This window comes from Schistocerca nitens, chromosome 10, assembly GCF_023898315.1.
Source record: "Schistocerca nitens isolate TAMUIC-IGC-003100 chromosome 10, iqSchNite1.1, whole genome shotgun sequence".
In the NCBI taxonomy this organism is placed as follows: Eukaryota; Metazoa; Arthropoda; class Insecta; order Orthoptera; family Acrididae; genus Schistocerca; species Schistocerca nitens.
In genome coordinates this window covers 163,682,123-163,702,655 of record NC_064623.1, presented here as the reverse complement: position 1 = coordinate 163,702,655, position 20,533 = coordinate 163,682,123, and the positions used below count along the sequence as shown (strand labels likewise).

The window sequence follows — 20,533 nt, the reverse complement described above, 5'->3', positions numbered from 1 at the left end:
ACTTTCGCGACATGAGACTCGTGAAGTATGTCACTTTCGAACGATATTCACCAGCGCGGAAGTTCAATGCAGTTCCGTTGACGACTTGCGCATAACGGAGATAAGTTTCAATAGAAGACATTTTACCACATGGCGGTATAGTTCTGAGTCAGATGTCACCAATTATATATAGTTAAAAATCGCTATTATAGGATTCGAGGTCGCTGAGGGACGTAGTAGATAGTATTGATAAGGAATTAGTTTCCATGAATGTACCGTTTGGTTGTGAAATAAGTTGGAGGATCGCATAACCTTAGTATCTCCCGCTTCACTGCACGCACAAAGCGTAGACAGGGAACTCTGACCCGTGTGCTCTGCAAGAGCAGGTCCATAGCGGCTTGCTCCACAAGGTGTATCTGCGAGACACATCTGAATAATTTATGCTGCCACAAGTACTCTTGCAAAGAGATCTCCATCCGACAGTAGGGAGTCCCATACGCAATATTATTCATATGACACCACAAAAACGTAGAGAGGAATTAAATTTCACGCCCATAGTCGCTAAGGAGTTGGTTGGGATGTTGTCGGACACAACTTGCAAACTGTCCGGATTCGCCTTCATATTGAGAATCACAGTTGCTGATGAAGGGACAGTAACAAATCTTCTAGTAACAACCCCAGTTTTTGTGCATATCGTGAAGCATATTTGAAACAGCTCCAGTCTACGAACTTACCTTAATGGCATTAATTTAATGACATGTAAGTTAAAACATCGGCACACCGTATGTACATTATGCGGCGGGTTTCTTAAAATTCTAGTTTCGCCAGCTCTGCGACCTCATGCACTAGCCGAGTAGTAGTCCAGACGAAGAATGTACTAGGATACCAGTTTCGACATTTGTGGACACTTTGTCACTGGGACAGTTAGCGTTGTATGTGCTGGCGCCGGGTGTTAGTCACGTGGGAGTATTGGATGGTATCACAGTGCCGTTACACTACTGCGTCGCGGATTGCGCGCGGCAGGGAATGTCCAGCTATTGAGACTAGCTAATAGTTTCGAGAGGAAATTCCGTAGAGCGAAAATTTGGATGGCTGCGTGCACGGAAGACCGTAGATTGCAGCACAAAAATGCCTGAAGCAACCCAGTCGTGGTCGCCAGAAGTAACAATTTATTGTGGTCGACAAATTGGAGGGTTTCACTGTCGTCGCGTATGTGCGTCGCCTTCATTCGGGCATCTTCGGCGTATTACTGAATTTTACGACGAACCGTGGGTGCAGTTCCTTGTGTCTAATAACGCAATTGCAGACAATCGTTACAGTGTGTAATCTAACATCTCTGTTAATAGAAAACGGCGGTTTTCACGCAAGTATTCAACGCGAACTCAACCGCATCTCCACCACCCCTAATGATCACGTCATTGACAGAAAGAATAGTGAATTAAATTGATGGGGGCGTGCGGTAATGTAAAATATTGCCGTACATTTTGAAGTAGATTTTTTTCAAATGGTTGAGCTTCTGTTGACAATTTTTCCATATATTTCCTTCAACCAGAACATTTTACTTGGCCAATGTAAGAATGGTGTAGGTTTTGTGTTTTCGTAACCAAGTGGAAATTTGACATGGGTTGATTACAAATCTATCAATTACAATTTGACCGTGTCTTAATTAGACACTGAAGTGAAGTGCTTTATAATCGAAATTGGTAGCAAGATATTCATCTTAGCATCTATCTTCAATACGAATATCCTTTGTTATTTAACAGCTGTGGAAGAAGACGAGCCAAAAGCACGTCGATGGAACTTTGGGGGGAGGGGGGGGGGTGTTTTGAGAGCGCTGCAGACGTCGTAACGCTACGGGCAGGTTGGTGCCTGCCGGCTTACATGCCTGCTATCTGCCCGACAGCTGTGTGCGCAAGTGGCGGCGGCAGAAGCAGCAGATGACGAACAGACACGTTAAAAAGCACACACACTGCGGGGGACCACTGGCGACGAGCCAAAGCACTGCTGCAGTCCTGCACCTCTTCTCGACCACAGGATACACACATACTGACCGCGGGAATAAATGCAGCACCTTCAAGGCTGTGGTCATTTTATTGACAGGAGATGAGACAGTGCTTCACTGTACGGAATAAAGGCCGACGACACGACGGTTATACGTACGACACTCCTGTTCCCACAGGAGCGATGCTACTTGCAACAGCAGGCGGCAGGCGGCAGTAGCCTCGCGTGGTCGTCTTCCTAAAGCGCCACTATTAACACGAGCCTGCAAAGAGATAGGCACTACAAACAGTACAGATATGTTGTTGTGGTCTTCAGTGCAGAGACTGGTTTGATGCAGCTCTCCATGCTACTCCATCCTGTGCAAGCTTCATCATCTCCCAGTACCTACTGCAACCTACATCCTTCTGAATCTGTTCAGTGTATTCATCTCTTGGTCTCCCTCTACGATTTTTACCCTGTACCCTGCCCTCCAGTACTAAATTGTTGACCCCTTGATGCCTCAGAACTAGTTGGGCATATTTGGTGCGCATTTTGTGTGACCTAAAATGCACCAAACGTTAACCGGTCAGCGACTACATTCGTTTATTGCAAAATTTCCAAAATATGGAGGTATAGCAGTAATCGTGAACAATGGCGCGAAAGAAAAAGCAGTTGGAGTCTGTGACATCAGACTGTAAAAATAATGAAATGTATTTTTATACCTAATAGTCCCTGAAAATCGAATGACATTGCGTAGTGAATCCTAAAAGCGGTAAAGCTTTGGAAAACTAATTAGACGGTTGTACCATTGATTTATCTACATAACCTTTTTTAATGAAATGACTGATTCACCTCTCCGTTTGTTTTGTCCGCAGCTCGTGGTCTTGCGGTAGCGTTCTCGCTTCCAGCGCACGGGGTCCCGGGTTCGATTCCCGGCGGGGTCAGTGATTTTTCCTGCCTCGAGATGACTGCGTGTTATTGTGTCGTCTTCATCACCATCATTCATCCCCATTACGGTCAGAGGAAGGCAATGGCAAACCACCTCCACTAGGACCTTGCCTAGTACAGTGGTGCGGGTCTCCTGCATCGTCCCCTACGTTGTAGCTGGGTGGAGCAACCATAACTCCTTACTGCGCCGAACGATATGGTAGAAATCGTATCAGTGTAGTATCGCCGTAGCCCTAGTGTGAACCATTTAAGCCACTTCTACAACGTTTCTACGTGCTTCACCAATGGGGATTTCTTCTGCGTCTTGTGTGTAGAGTCGCATCGCCTCGGTGAAAATCGCGCCCCCCTACGGTTCGACACATCGAAGCGGTATCAACATCTGTAGCCTTACACTCTGGATCGTGTGCATTGACCGATGTTTTGGGAGCCGCTCTTCTGTTTCTGTTTACCAGCTGAGGTACCTGAACAGCTGGCAGGGACAGAAGCCACGGTGGGGTGGGGCAGCTCGCGTGCATACCGAAGAAGAGTTCGTCGAACTTCTTTGTGAAGGGAGCGAGAGACACCTGCCGGGCCATTCTGCGAGCAGCTGTCTGCCTCCGTTCACGTTGTGGGCGGCATGCGAGGCCCGAGGAGTAGTTGCGAAAAGCGCCTGCTACGGAAGGGCCGGGGCGCAGCAGGTGCGCTTTCGTCACGGCAGCTGTACCGCGCGGGCCATTTCTCCACGCCGAAAAAGAAGCGCCGGTGACGTATCTGGCGAAGCGGAAGAAGCGGCCGCGAGTTGGCAGGTGGCGTCATGCGCGACACGCTCAGCATCCGCCGCAGCTGCGCGTCCGGTCGGAAGCACGGATGTGCGTATGTTGCCTGCGCGAGACATGCGCGTCGAAATAGCGTCAGTGAGTAGACCGCACCGTTGCCCGATAAAACTAAACGAGCCGACACTGCCAGAAATTACGTCCCTCTGCCGTCTGTTAACTTCCAGCTGTTAAACTTCGCGTCGTCTTATGCCGTAGAGTTTCCGGGGTCTGGGATACATTTTTCCTGCAGAGGTGGCCGAGCGGTTCTAGGCGCTCCAGGCCGGAACCGCGCGACTGCTACGGTCGCAGGTTCGAATCCTGCGTCGGGCATGGATGTGTGTGATGTCCTTAGGTAAGTAAGGTTTAAGTAGTTCTAGGGGACTGATGACCTCAGATGTTAAGTCCCATAGTGCTCAGAGCCATTTCAACGACATAACGACATGGACAAGAGATAAAGTATCACGCCTTACGTCAGCGACGATCTATTCCAAACCCGACAAGAATCGATGCTGTAATTAATGCAGTTTCAACTCACTCCCGAGCGAAAATTGCAAAAAGGACTGCATGCTGTGGACATTCTAACTTCGCAGGTCATTGCTTACGGCAGCACATGAAGCCACAAGTCTTCAGTGGGCCAGCCAACACAAATTTGATTGGAGGCGTGTAGTGGGGACCGACAAGTCGAGATTTCGCCTTTTTCAAAAAGAGGCCTGCCAAGTGCGACTATGTCCAGAGAAGCATTTAACTGTTGTGCGAAGTGTAAAGTTTAGACCGGAGGTGGTTGTTAAGTTTTGGGAGTGTTCTTCGTGCATAGACTTGGGCCCACTCCCTCTTCAGCATTCTAGGTACTCAAACATTTCCCTTTCTTCTAAAGGTGTGTGTGTGTGTGTGTGTGTGTGTGTGTGTGTGTGTGTGTGTGTGCGTGCGTGCAGTCCAGAGCTTAGATGTTATCAGTGAAAAGTTTACTATGTTTTGGGACAAAAAAAGCCTGGAATCCAAAACTGAAAAGATCGGTGTGTTCAAGGTGAATGTTACTTGTTAGGAAATACCTGAAATATGTGCAATATTCAGAAAAAACAGTATAAAACAGAGAAACTAGGAACACAATGCCACTGGTATGTGAAAGTATAGGTCGTTGCCCATTGTAGACCTAGTGCTACATCTGATGCCTTGTCGCTGTATTTTTGTGATTAAAAAACAATTGCTTATTCGATCAAGTAGGGTATGTTAGCATGTTCCTGCATATTCTAAACAATTAGTAGTACAGAACTACTGAACACAAGCAGTTAATAGCCTTATTCCTCGAAGACATGCTGACACTCCAATGCTTTCAAGCACATATTGCAACCTACTGGGAACTTGTGCAAACGAAAGCAAGTGATGAATAAGAAACTCATTTTGTAAAGTGCTACAATCACACAGAGCTTAGTATACTCCCTGGCCATAAACAAGAAATTGTAATGTACTATATATGCCCGATTCCCTGTACTGTGCAACCTGTTTATTTGCTTGTGTTTTCACTTTAAAGTGTTCTGTCACGTACTCATCGCCACAGTTTTGTGTCTATTCATTCGTCAGCCAGTATAAACCTAATTCCTCCGGGCGACGTTGGTGCGTCAGCAGATGTGGACAAAGAGGGTGCGTGTGTAGGGATTTGTGGCGATATGTTTTGTGCGCGGTGGCCGCGGTTTCCCTGGGCTGCGGTTTTTATCTGGAAATGTCGTGTCGGCCGCCGGCCGCGTCACTACTTCCTGCGTGTCCAGCTGCGCATCGTTGGCAGGAAGAGGAAACGAAATACTGGGGGAGTCCTCCTCCTTTGTCTGACTCCGGGGCACGCCGCGGAACACACCACAGCGTAGTCTTCCTGGAGCTAAAATTTAGTAGAGCGCAGTTCGGCAGCGACCATACCACACACTTTGTGGCAGAGCGGTCAGACTGAGTTGTTGTTGTGGTCTTCAATCCTGAGACCGGTTTGATGCAGCTCTCCCATGTTACTCTATCCTGTGCAAGCTTCATCTCCCAGTACCTACTGCATCCTTCTGAATCTGCTTAGTGTATTCATCTCTTGGTCTCCATCTACGATTTTTAGCCTCCCCTCTGCACTCCAGTACTAAATTGGCGATCCCTTGATGCCTAAGAATATGCCTTACCAACCGATCCCTTCTTGTAGCCAAGTTGTGCCACAAACTCATCTTCTCCCCAATCCTATTCAGTACCTCCTCATTAGTTATGTGATCTACCCATCTAATCTTCAGCATTCTCCTGTAGCACCACATTTCGAAAGCTTCTATTCTCTTCTTGTCTAAACTATTTATCGTCCATGTTTCACTTCCATACATGGTTACACTCCATACAAATACTTTCAGAAACGACTTCGTGATACTTAAATCTATACTCGATGTTAACAAATATCTCTTCTTCAGAAACGCTTTCCTTGCCATTGCCAGTCTACATTTTATATCTTGTCTACTTCGACCATCATCAGTTATTTTACTCCCCAAATAGCAAAACTCCTTTACTACTTTAAGTGTCTCATTTCCTAATCTAATTCCCTCAGCATCACCCGACTTAATTCGACTACATTCCATTATCCTCGTTTTGCTTTTGTTGATGTTCATCTTATACCCTCCTTTCAAGACACTGTCCATTCCGTTCAACTGCTCTTCCAAGTCCTTTGGTGTGTCTGACAGAATTACAATGTCATCGGCGGACCACAAAGTTTTTATTCCTTCTCCATGGATTCTAATACCTACTCCGAATTTTTCTTTTGTTTCCTTCACTGCTTGCTCAATATACAGATTGAATAGCATCGGGGAGAGGCTACAACCCTGTCTCACTCCCTTCCCAACCACTGCTTCCCTTTGATGTCCCTCGACTCTTATAACTGCCATTTGGTTTCTGTACAAATTGTAAATAGCCTTTCGCTCCCTGTATTGGACCCCTGCCACCTTCAGAATTTGAAAGAGAGTATTCCAGTCAGCATTGTCAAAAACTTTCTCCAAGTCTACAAATGCTAGAAACGTAGGCTTGTCTTTCCTTAATCTAGCTTCTAAGATAAGTAGTAAGGTCAGTATTGCCTCACGTGCTCCAATATTTCTACGGAATCCAAACTGACCTTCCCCGTGGTCGGCTTCTACCAGTTTTTCCATTCGTCTGTAAAGAATTCGCGTTAGTATTATGCATCCGTGACTTGTTACACTGATTGTTCGGTAATTTTCACATCTGTCAACACCTGCTTTCTTTGGGATTGGAATTATTATATTCTTCTTGAAGTATGTGGGAATTTCGCCTGTCTCATACATCTTGCTCACCCGAGTTTTGTCTGGACTGGCTCTCCCGAGGCTATCAGTAGTTCTAATGGAATGTTGTTTTACTCCCGGGGCCTTGTTTCGACTCAGGTCTTTCACTGCTCTGTCGAACTCTTCACGCAGGATCGTATCTCCCATTTCATCTTCATCCCCGTCTGAGCTCTTGATATTCATGCAAGACAGAGTAGTGCGAGATATTTCTGGAAAGCAGACGTGTCGCCTGTGTCGTCAACTAGGTAAAGAAAATCATTTTCCATGTTCTGCGATTGAATCTGTGACTTTGCCATAAAAATGTGCAGTGGTAAACAAGGAATACGAAAATTAATTTTCACCCTGCAGCGGTTTGTTGCCAGGATGGCTCTGTCTGTTGAGCATTTGCCCGCGGGAGGCTAAGGTTGTGTGTTTGTGTCCCCAGTCAGGCTGTGCTATATGATAACAGGAGATCTTTTGCGTGATGAGCCACCCCCCCACTTTGTGGTTGTGGAGCCTTCCAGTCAGTAGCCCACATTTTGGTTGAATGCCCCCTTCTTTTGGCTCTGCGTGCTAAGTACAGACTCCTCCACACTTTACCTTTGATGTTGGCTGACGATTCCCGGATGGTCTCTCTGGTTCTCGGTTTACTCCGGGAAAGTGGTTTTTATTCTCAGTTTTAAGGTTTTTAATCTCTCTGGTGTAAGGGCAGGGCGGTGAGTGTTTGGGTGTCTCCCACTGTACACCGTATTCGGAGATTCCCGATTCACCTCCCTGACCGAGATCCTCTTTTCTTCCCCTTTCTGTACATCTCACGTTTTTGGGAAACGTTGCTATCATCATTTGCATCCGTCCCCGTCTCTTCAACTGGTAATTTCCTCGCGTCTAGATTATGAAATACTCGCAACACTTGGAGTATGCCTTGTACGGTACACTGCTACACGGGCTGGTGTCCTGTGACCAGTCATTATGCTTGAGCATATGGCGCCCGTCAGCCGTCTCGAGAAATGTACAGGTTATGCAAATTTGAAATCTACCATCCGGTGCCTACCAGCCTACACGACAGCGTTTTTCGCTGCCTTCCTGCAGCAACAAAGTCTTACTGATGGACAGTTAGGAATTATTTCGAAGTGACAATAATGAGGGCTAGTTTACAGTGCCAGGTGTGTACTGTGTAACTACCGAGGCAGGCAAGCAGCCCCACCATCCAGGAGAATTCTCGCCACAGTGCCTCCGAATTTCTCGCGCTCGGCTGCGCGCTCCTTGGCACAGTGCGAGAGAGAATGGGAAGCATGTAAACGAAGTTCACCGCGAAGCCGCCCAGGAGGCAGCACCGTGCAGGCCCCGGAACGCGCCAGTGGGAATTCTTTGAATTTCCAAAAGGGGATCAGTGACATATTTAATACATTAATAGCAAAGTCTGTCAGTTGCCCATTGTGCGTGGGATTGCAAATGAAACAACGCGACGTTTAATGTGATCGAGAATAGTCATACGTGAAAGTAGCGTCGGCCGTACGTACCCAAAGGACCGTTACGGTTCGTGATTAACGGTGGGAGCACCCTCAGGCGGTTCGTGGACAGTATCGTTGTACACTGTACGGTATTGCTAAAATAAAACCGACCGACATTTCGTTAGAACATACACAGCAGAGGGGTGATTCGAAAACTGTCCATTGAGAATTCAGAGACCAGAAACAGTAGAGAAAATGCAGTTCATACTATGCCTTTCAGATACGCAAAGTAGCTCAGTGACGGGCTGAGATTGGTTTTGCGTTCGCAGTTTCCCCTCCCTTTTATTTTGACCGACCTTCATGTAAGCAACTTCTCGATACGGAGGGTCCACGCTTGCTTTAGCGACTGTCTAATAACACAAAGACGCGTTGCGTTTTGACCACAAATAAGAGGTAAGACCCCACTCTTATTAACATTACAGTACAGATGATTAGCCACTGGAAACTGCCACAGTTGTTGAAAAAGAAGGCTGAATGCATACCTAGCGACATGGAGTGAATGAACAACAAAAAAACTGTATGTGTAAAGCAGATAATTTCAGCCGTGAATAAAGAAAATTTCACAACCGCGGTCCTAACTAAAATCGAAAGCAGATTTTTGACACTGTTGGAGACGCTATCTATATTACTAAAAGACTAAACGGGGTACGGTCAACCATTCCCAGTTGCAAGTTGCCTATCCAAGGGCTTCCAGAAGCAACAAAAATTATATTTTCAGCATTTCATATAATTGACTGAATTTAAAATATTAAAATGCTGTCTTATTTTTTATTAAGAGTTGCTATGTCACAGTAAATGTATCAACGCAATAAGTATTACACTTGTAAACAGTGGACTCAGCGCACAGATTAGTCAGGCTGTAGCCATCCAGTATTGGAGAGTGAGAGCACAACGAACTTTACACACAATTTAAAAATATTTGCGAAACTACTTCTCGCTAACACCCATCCCCTCCACATATATAAAGAGAGGAAAAAAGTTCATCGCACACTTTAGATGTTCGTGCAGTTAAACTTCAGCAGTAGGTACCGTGTTTCAATTTACTTCCTTACTGCAAACCCAATCACGACACGCTTCGCAGACAGTACTCACATATACCACTGAATGTACTTGCTGAGTTATATCATCTACAGCACACAGTTCAGCAGCAGATATGACGTTCATAAACTTGGAGATACGTGAAAAACTAGCTTTTGCTTAAAACTGAGCGAGCGCAAACTACCCGGAATATATTCACCCAGGGTTTAATAATAAGGGCACTTGTCACTTCCAACAAACAAGTACGAGGTACATCAAAAAGAACCATCTGATTAAAAAATGACAACTATTATCTTATTTGATGTACGTGCGTGAACTGTCGGCAAGAACAAACGCTAGTTTTACATGGTTCCCGCTAGGTAGCAGCACTGTGCGCCCACTTCAGTGTGACCAATGTGCTTCCAGTGGAGTTCGAAAACTCCGCTATCCAGCACTAAGAATGCATCTACAGTTGTCCAGTTACGTTCTAGTCGGGACAACAGAAAGCGACTTCATTTACCAACAGGATGGGGCACTGCCACATTGGCATCAGGAAGTGCGTGAATTTTTAAATCGAAGGATTACTGAACGATGGATCGATCGCACCTTACATTACTGGCCTCCAGGGACACCGGACCTCACTATGTGATTATTTCTTGTGGGGGTTTATGAAAGAATCTGTTCATGTGCCTCTGTTCTAGGCGCTTCAGTCCGGAACCGCGCTGCTGCTACGGTCGCAGGTTCGAATCCTGCCTCGGGCATGGATGTGTATGGTGTTCTTCGGTTAAGTCTAGGGGACTTGATAATCTCAGATGTTAAGTCCCATAGTGCTTAGAGCCTCCGTTACCGACAACAATGAATGAACAGAGACATCGTGTGAACAGCAGGTGCGGGAGGTTTAACTAAAGGCATGGCCGCTTCAGTGTGGGAACAGTTTGAATACCGCATTGACATGTGCCGTGCATTTCAGGGCGGGCGTATTGAACACCTTAAATAGGTGTGGGGGGGAAAAATTTTTTGGGTTTCCCGTTCATCAAAAAAGCAATGAATTATGTAAATGTTGATTAGTTTCAGAAATATGCACGTGCCAAATCGGATGATTCTTTTGATTCACGCCGTTTAATTTCAAGCTTTTCTGTTCTTTTTGATGCGTAGATGTCCAGCGTCAAATACTTAACACATTAGCTCATTTGTAATAGACGTTGAAAGCAATGTTATGCATGGGAGTTGGAATCGTAAAGGAATTGGGGGAGGAGGGGTTAGTGGTAGAGATCTATAGCACATGTGATTCCAGATTTTTGCGTCATTCCTGTAGCTGCTCAGAGCGATTTTCTACGGTCACGGGCGAGTGGTCAGCCGTGGCGGCTACATGCGCACACTATTTGTCGCGACCAGGTCGAAACTTCGGACGTCGGATGGCGACTGATTTAAATGGAAGCGTGATGTGTGTCGGGTGTTGCTGGCGGCCCTAGGTAGAGCTGTGCGTGGGATGTAGCTGGTGGAAAGCGGCTGGTCGTGGTCGCTGTAGAAAGTGCGGAGGCGTTGCGGCCGACGGTGGCAGTGAAAGCTCACGAGGGAGCGACGCGACCTTGCTGCTGCAGCAGCGGCAGAGGACCGGTCCTGAGCGGTGATTTCTGCGAATGCCAGTTTCGGTTAAATGGCTATTTTTGATATTTGTCAGATTTTAAAATCACATTTTAATTACCATCCCTCCGCACCCCACCAACATTAAAATGTTCCTTTTTGTGATCAATGTAAAAGTTAAAACTGTGAGTAGCGAAGGGTAACAACTAACACACTGCAACGGAAGTGATACGTCCACGCCTGTGAAGTGTGCGAGCTCAGTATTTGGACAGTGTGTCATCGGAGTCGTCATGCGATTAGAAAGGGATGATAAATTTGATTACCCTGTGAACGTACAATGAAAATTGCTTTCTGCCCTTGTCAGAGTCGTCCGACACGTCACGACGTAGTTACCAGTAAGAACTTGAATGTGTGGAAGAGTGGGAAGTACGGGTATTCCAGTTAAGTGGACAGGACACACACATTACTGTCAAACATTTGGTTAAAGTTACGTAGTGGACCCCTCTGCATTTCTCGTAGTTGATGTACGATGTTTCTTTACAATACGCATCAAAATACTTTCGAAGACATGTACACTACCCAGTATAAATTTTTTGAATTGACCGTTCAGTTGTTTTTATGGTGAAAAGCGCGTTTGCTTGTGTTCAGGTATACCTGGAACGTTAAACATTAGACAACCCTACAGTGTGATCTGTTACCGGCACCTTTATTTAGCGTGCGCAATCATTGGTGCCGCCAACTCTCAACCAAATAATCACCTTTCAGTTAAATGTGGTCAACAACCAAGCTATTCAGGGGAGGGGGGGGGGGCGTCCAGTATCAAACGCAGCTCTGTTGCCTTGTAAAACACAAAGTCTAAATTATCAGAGAAAATTAACGTCTTGGCTCGTTTCTTCGATCATAATTCAGTTCTACATTGATAGCGCGAGACACTAGGTTCTGAGAATGAAGTACGAACGTCGGCCAACCGATTGCACACAATATGGAATGTTATAATGTTATCTTAGCATTGTAATAGTCGGTACTCGATTGCATGACACAAGGTTCTCATGAGTGCGAACTTCGGCCGACAGATTGGCACACTGCGTTAAAAGCTACTTCACTGTAATTTGACTTGTAGTTCTGACAGAAATCACAGCCGGATACTTAAAATAATTGCGTAAACTGCGACTTCTCAATCACTTCTGATTTGCAGTATTCGTGGTTTCTTGCCTACACAGGAACCGCTGACCTCAGCAGTTTGGTCCCATGAGACCTTACCACAAAAATTTGCCCGCATCTAGTCGCCACATAGTGGCACTTAATTGCTTCCATAGTAAGGGTTGCAGATAAATTATCGAAACACTTTTAGGTGGACCATCATTTTTACCTTCTATGTAAATAGAAACTTAGTAATAAATATGGCTGATGCTTGTAGTGTGTATTACAGGGTAATGAGCAGTCCAACACTTTGTTACGCAGTTTGTGTCTGACACTGGTCGACTCTGTCGTTTCCGATTTCCTCCAGTACGTGATCCACAGCGGACTCAGGGTGACGGAAATGCTTCATTGCTCGCATGTTCAGTATTCATTTAACAGCGTAGAGTGGAACAAATTTTTGCATGTACAAACATATTCCCGAAGACTTGAACCGTAAGAAACCTCTCAAGTTCAGCTACTCAATCTATAATTCCTAGTGTTAAACGAATCTACTTTCTAACATATTTTGCATTTCTCCACTCAGTGCCTCATGAAATAATTTTCCACAAACAGTATTGATACCACAAAAGTGAGCAGTATTGGTATTCACCCACAGTCATCTTGTAGGTACCTCTTGTAATTGAGCATAACTGCACCTCCACTGTCTGTACGTTATTCATACGTACGACACTAAAAGAAAAATTTGAACTTTATTATCGATCATTAAATCTGCCAGTGTGGCCCAGGAAGGCGCTCAGTGTGCATCAACAAATAACCGTCATTTTACCAATAACATTGCAATAAAGTTGCAGGTAGGAACGCAAGTTCAGAATCCAAAATAATTTATCTGGACAACTCCTGGAGACCTATACCACAGACGAATTTATTTGTAAACGCAAGTAACGTATAGTAGTTCCGAATACATGTTTTCTTTCCCGGATGCAGTTCGTGCCCGGTTCGCGCCGAGTATTAGTAAGCCTCCAACTTCTTACTGCCATGTACATTTCGTGAGTCAGTGAATTCAAACGTCGTGCCCGAGCAATAGCAGGCGGGAATGACTCATTTGGGAACTGTAAGACTCTGACATCAATTAGGTCGACGACCTACCTACCTACCTACCTACCTACAATACCTACCTACAATGTGTTAAGTTCGATTTTAAGATTAATTTGTGACCTGAGCTGAACGGCGAGATCAATTCTGTTTAACAGCAACTCTTAACAATGGACATTCAAGTTACCATTGACGATTATTGAGAGCACATGTTACTATGTAATATTGCAATGACCATGTAGCGTAAAAGAAGTAAACAGTAATTTCTTAAGAGAAGAGCAAGAGAAGCGAAGTGTGATCTGTGTCGACCGTCATACTTGGAGGAAGATCCACAAAAAAAGTTGAAAACGCCTGTTTATTTGATACGTGGGGGTAACTGTACGATCTGTTTCCGGTTTTTGGCAGTGGAGTCTTCCGATGCAGTAATATAAACTGCAGTACCGCTCTTGTTTTTGCATCGTCAGTTACCGATAGGCGGGAATATCGAGATGTATTACAACCTCCACGTTTCCCAGATGGTGGTTTCCGTAAGACAATGTTAGAGACGAACAGTGGTTGCCCGCAACGCTTCACCCTGGTGCTGGCTGGCTCGGCGGTAATGGTGAACAGGAGGCCCTGCCTTGTACGGCGGCCGGCGGAACTGGTTAGTCCGGGCAGCGCCGGCACAGCAAGCAAAACAACCGTCGGCCGTGGGCGGGGAACGAACCCGGGACCAGCAGGCCACGTGGCCCCAACCACTTCGTAGGGGCAGCTTAAGAGGAATTTCATTTTCCATCTGAATCGAATACTACAAATGATATCAAACTGGAGCAATATTTACACTAGCGACTTCTCAATTCACGACATGTGGCAAATGTATCCTGCAGCGTCCATGGCGTTTACTCATGTTAAGAGTCTCAACATACATTTATTTGCACGACAAAATATGTACAAATACAAAAAGCGATATATAGTGGGCAGTAAATGGCGTCTTGTTAATTTTGTTTGTATCTTTTCTGCAAATGCCAAATGTCAAAGAAGTAATTCTTCAATATCTCGATATTAGGCAGTGAAAACCTAACTCCACTTGCCTGTGAAAACTCTACTCTTAATACCCAGTAACTCCATAGTCAAAGACATTTGAAAATGCGCGGATTTCTCTGTTCTGTCAGTAACTAGATTCGTCCTGTACAGTTTCAAAATGTAGCATCTTTCTGTATCACGTTACATTTTTAAAAAAACGGTCTTGCATCACCTGCAAAATTTAACAAGATAAGTTACGATTTCATTGCCTGCAATCGACATTTGTCTGAGGTGAAACAATTTCCAATTAGAACAGTTTATCTATTAAAATTCGTATTTTATGCACAGATCGATTTTTTGTGTTGTAAAACATAAATCCGTTTTTCATGTCCAGGGTATTTAGTTTCTTGTGGGAGAACACTTTCGGAAGCAATATCGAGACATCGAGTAACATTTTCAGTAAGCAACGAAAAGAAGGCAAGCACAAAAGCACATCAGTGTAACATGAGGGTGTCAAAAATTGATCAACTTTAGATGTTAGCAAATAACACCACAGTACCTCTGTTTCTGCACGTGGAGTATACAGAGTATGTTAGAAGGTGCACTTCGTTCAGTTAATTGGTTATTGACCTCTTAACTGTACAATGTGATTTCTGGCTGATTTCATTGTAGGCACTTGACTCATGGTCGCTGTGAGTATCTATTTTGACTAGAAAGATGCTCACGTAAAACAGAAGTAAGAGGAACCACATAAAGTAAATTATACTGCTGTTAAATTTTGATTTTAAGGGACAGAGCACCACGTCATAATTTTAATAATTATGTACAATATGCACTTCAAGAACGCTGAGAATTGTCAGGCAGTTACACCTTTCACAGGCAGCAACAGTCTACAGCCAGAAAATGTTGTGTGTACTGAGAACTACGTGACAATTCTTTGTCACCATCCGTGATTGACGAGCTGACTCTAAAGCCTAATGATGCCCCATGGTGTTATCTTTTCGTCCTTTTAATAACATGTTTTGCTGTTTGGGCAGAGTGGTAGGTTTCTCATTTTAACCACACATACATCTTTTGGTCTACAAGTAGTTCGTTTTTGTACATATTAACACCAAATGCAAAAAGCCTTCGTGGTTAAAGGAGTCAAAGATTCAGAATATGCTTAAACACTGTTGCTCAAGTTGTTTCTAATGCACGGTTATGCAAGATATCCAGGTGAAAATGTTAAAATTGTTATGGATTGCCTGATAATTGCGAAGCAGTGAACAGTAGGGTGAAAATGACTAAAGAGTTGAAGGTAGAGAGATAACTTGTATAGTGTTCATTCAGTTACAACAATCACAAGTTACTGGTTCAGCTGTTGGTTGCAACCATCAGCAGGTGAACATGGGCAGATACTGTAATGAATTGCTGAAAAATAATGGCGAATGACAATGATGGTTGCATTATGCTTATATTATTGCAGTCAAGAAACCTCCATTCTTGACTGTTACGCTATATGGTAGAAAAGGCTAAAACTGCCATTAATTTGAAGCTTGAACACCGCAGCAATTTCCTAGGCATGGTCCTAAGGGAGATGGTATGTCCCGTTCCAGTGGCCTGCGAACTGACTTACCTGGCCAGTTACAGACGACCAACAGTGTAATGTGGGATCTGAACTAAAATGCAACCAGCAGTTTTTCACATTAACAAACACACTGAGGTGAAGGAAGTGATAAATGTGATGTACTGACCAGGGATTGGAGCAAAAATTAATGGATCTGTAGTGTGGTACTGATAGCTAAATGAAGGAAACAGCGCATTCGAGAAATAGCATAGCATAAACATTCTTATACAGCAATCCCTACATTATAGGTTTGATACTAACGTTTACCCAACAGAGGAAATTGGGCCATTGTTGGCTCACACAGTTACTAGTTACACAGTAGCATCATCCATCAGTATTTGAAAGTGACTTTAAACTAGCCTTACTACATGATATTTGTTTTAACAACAGTTTCACACAGTGTGCTGAATTATTTGCGTTTGTATTTTTGCAGAGCCACGGGATGAGCAGCGGAAGTTCAGCCGCGTCTAGTGCAGCGAGCACCACGAGCTCCGGCAGCAGCAGCAGCAGCAGCAGCAGCAAGGCTGGCGGGTCATCGCCGCCTCCGTCTTCAGCATCCAGCTCTTCTGGTGGCAGCACATGCAGCAGCCCTACCAACTTGGGCTGCCCTGTGGTGCTGTGTGGCAAGGGTGGCGTCTACCGCCGCAGCTCCAACCCTCTGAGTGGGGACTCACATGGGCCAGTGAGTGGTGCCCAAACGCCGCAGCCCCAACCACACCGCAAGCTGGATCGTAGCCAGTCAGAGCCTGCATCTGCCGCCTCTGCCTCTGCAGCCGTCAATACTTCTCGCTACAAGACAGAGCTCTGCCGCCCCTTTGAGGAAAATGGCTCCTGCAAGTACGGGGACAAGTGCCAGTTCGCGCACGGTGCCAGAGAGCTGCGCTCGCTTGCTAGACACCCCAAGTACAAGACGGAGCTCTGTCGCACTTTCCATACGATTGGTTTCTGCCCGTATGGGCCACGCTGTCACTTCATACATAATGCTGACGAGGCCCGCCCCAAGACCATAGCTTCTCCTCCACAGTCACCTCTGCTGGTTTCTCCAGTGTCACCTGTCACTCCAGTGGCTCCGGGTAGCCCACTAGCACCAGGTAGTCCTCTAGCTCCTGGAAGCCCACTAGCTCCTGGCAGCCAACTGGCCCCCAGAAGTCCCCTGGTTGCTGCATTGGGCGTCGCCTCTGCATCGTCCACCTCTACTTCACCCCCACCAGGCAGCAAGCCGTCCTCACCACCAGCTGCCACCTCTCCTGCTGTGCCGCAGTCCCCGACCGATGCTTTCACTTTCAACATGGTATTTACGCAGCCACCATCCACTGCGGCGCCTTCGCTGCAGACTCTTCCGGCGTGCTTCCGTCCATCACCGGAGACGCGCCTGCCAGTCTTCAGAAGGGTTGCTGCCATGTCGGAGCTTCTGGCTGGTGGGCAATAAAGGGGAGGGGCACAGAGGGAGAGGACGACATTATCTGAATCCTAAAGAACCATCCCAGAAATACAGAGGTTGGATAAGTTTCGTTTGAGGGAGAATGTGGAATTATCCTTTCCCTCTGCCACTAAGATCAGCAACGCTCTCACATTACTTCCATTTCCTTTGACATGCTTAATGGCAGAAATTAGATGCCTTTTACCATTTGCTGTGATGATTCTTGGGCATTTAAATAAGTTTTTTTATTTATCTTGGGGTTAATTAAATGTAAATAAGTGTACTTTGTTTACTGTGCACATGACGTATACTCAATTCAGTGGTTTGTTTCTCCAGTTGTTTTGTTTTGCTATTGATGTAGTAAACTGGTCATTAAGTGTAATTTAATGTACCAGTCTCATGAAACTTAACAACTGAGCCAGATTGAAAACGGTTGTTGAGTTTCTTGAAACTAGTACATCAAATTTTCAAAGTTTGGCAAGTAACAATGTCTTCCATGCACATTTCTTGAACATTCCACATTCTCTCTCATATATGTGCAGTTGTTTGAGACACTCAGCAGCAATGAAACAAATAATTCCCTATAGGCAGCAATAAACACCATTTATTTTTAAGATCTAAGTGCCTTTTTGACTAATACTGTACCAGTTTAATATGATTAAGATTCTCTTTTGAGATCCAGGTCTGAAATCCCTGGGAATAAAATTCATGCACTTGACGCTATACATGCATTCTCGCACAGTAAAATATTTTTGTGTGTTTATATATGTATATATAAACATGTGTATATTTCATTGCATGGAAAAACAGTTACAATAAATTAGCCAGCGTAGAAGTAAGAGAGGCAATAGCCAAGGCATATAGTATATTTCTGGTGTGATAATTAAGCCATAAGAGGAAGAAAAATATTTAGTAGTAGACTTATTTTTATATTGATGTTTCAGCTGCAACTAACCTTCATATCAAAGAAATTTGGCAGTGTGCATATCATAAATGCCTGCAATAATAACTTTTCATGAATGTGTATATCTGCACATAAAAGTGCTTGAATCAGAAGCACGCGAAATTTTCCAAATTTCTCAGTGTATCAGATTTTTTACATACTATTGAACTATAGACTGATAGATTGTAATTATCCGGTATTATAGTGTCTCTAGCATGGATGAGGACCAAACGTTGCTGAAATCTGGTTAGTTTTCAAATGAGAAATCAGCAACATTCCAAACAGGAAACTTCTGTACATTCATTTTATTTATGGTTACAGTATTGCTTTGAGTTTTAATTTTTGTTTCCTCTCCTTGAACAGACTGATAATAAGATTCAGTTGTACAAAACTTTGTATACCACATTGTACATAAACCTGCTGTCTTTCTGATACCGTACTAAATTGGAGGAGAATGTTTTATTATAAATATAATATATTATGTATACATATATATGTGAAAGTGGGGTGCCACATTATTTAATTTATACACATTAAATTATATTTTGATGCTGTTACATATGCATAACATTATTTTCTTTCTCTTTCTATGATGCTTTGGACTTTCATTATTTATAGTAATCTTATTCTTGATATGAGTGTCTAAAAATTCTGGTTAACAAAATGCTGTTAGAAGTGACACTGTTGTGGCACTAGTTTTGGAAGTGATTATGCTACTGAACTGATTAATGAAAATGTGCCTTGTGGAAAGAAATTATATTGTGTGTTGATATGTTATGGTATTTGGAAGGTATAGAATTGACTGGCAAGACTTTATTTAATTAAAAAAATTGCCTCAAAATTTTTGTTCCGCTTCTAGTATTTGAGGGAAGTCCAAACAGCAATATTGACAAATTTCTCCTTTTCATGTTTTGAAAAGCTCATTTAAATATTTGTGTGAAGTCATTTGGGTTCTTGTATTGTTTTATTTATTTTATGTACAGACAACATTTTCATTCCATTTTTAAAATATCTGAGCATTATTTAAACATATTTATTTCATAATGACATCATGAACTTTGTTTTTAATTATATTGATTCAAATGTAAGTTTCTTATTTATTAATGATAAAGTGGATAGTTTTGCATGCAAAATGATGTGAAAGGCTGAAGAAATAAAATCTGTACAAATTTAAATGTACTGAATTCTATTTATTTATTATCTTTAAAGGGAGTGAAGTTCGAATATGTTGCTTGGCAGAATGTTAGTATGTTACTATTCTTCAATTCAGTTTGGGAATGCGTTAATGCAGTCATTTAACTTTCAGTGATGCTGTTGTAGCAACAACACACTCCTTTCCACAAAATGAAAACTTAGTTTTTATAATTTTTTAAGTAATGGGATGGGGGGTATTTTTTGTTCTTGTGTTTACACAATGTTATATTTATGTGACTTATTTATATGAATAAAATATATTTATCAGATTATTATCTCATTAAAATATTTAATTAAAAAGCTGAACCTGTGAAACCACAATTGTATTTGTTTGCTTGGCACTATATTACAATTTTGCATTGGGAAAGTTTTTTTTTTTGTTTCGTTTTTGTGGCTCATTTAAGGAGTTTGGATGTCATCAGATTGTGTGTTACTTAGTCTGACATAATTGTATATTGTGTATTATTGTATCTGCAATATACAACTCATGTAAAATGTCATTATTTATAGACGTTTAATATGTGCACAAGCTCAGTGTGTATGCAATGAATGAAATATTTATAAAGTGGATGAATATAATTTTATAGCATTTTGATTAAATTATTGTTTTTATTTAACAATTTCCTTTCCTCTTGGACACCACACTCTTTATCCAAATGAAGTACCTAAATCTGCATTGTGCACAGATAATTGCAGAAATGAGTGAAAAAAAAACTGCCATGATAAAATAATACGCCATGCAGCTAGACATGAAATCCATCTGTGGTAGGAATTGCTGTAGGAATTGCTGTTGACTGTTACAATGAACACACACAAGGAAAACAAGGAGTTTTTGGTAACACACACACACACACACACACACACACACACACACACACACACACACACTCTTTATTTTATTGGTATGCTGATGTTTGGAGATTGCAAAGTACTGAATCAATGAGAGTGCAAGTATTTGTGGTATGGTATGGCAAATGTAAGGCTTCCCACAAAAACGCAAATTGAGAGAGTAGTTGAGAAAAGCTAACATTCATGTGAGAATTAG

At 43.3% G+C, this 20,533-nt stretch overlaps 1 protein-coding gene across 2 annotated transcripts in view; it reads left to right on the top strand.

The window, feature by feature from the left end:
* LOC126210502 (mRNA decay activator protein ZFP36L1) overlaps nucleotides 1–20,067 on the top strand; it is a 173,920-nt gene extending 153,853 nt beyond the window's left edge. For both annotated transcript variants that reach the window (XM_049939747.1, XM_049939746.1), the window contains exon 2: nucleotides 16,365–20,067. In XM_049939747.1, coding sequence (XP_049795704.1) covers nucleotides 16,365–17,360 — 996 coding nt within the window. In that variant the 3' untranslated portion in view covers nucleotides 17,361–20,067. The remainder of the gene's footprint in view (nucleotides 1–16,364) is intronic.
* Nucleotides 20,068–20,533: the final 466 nt, after the last annotated feature.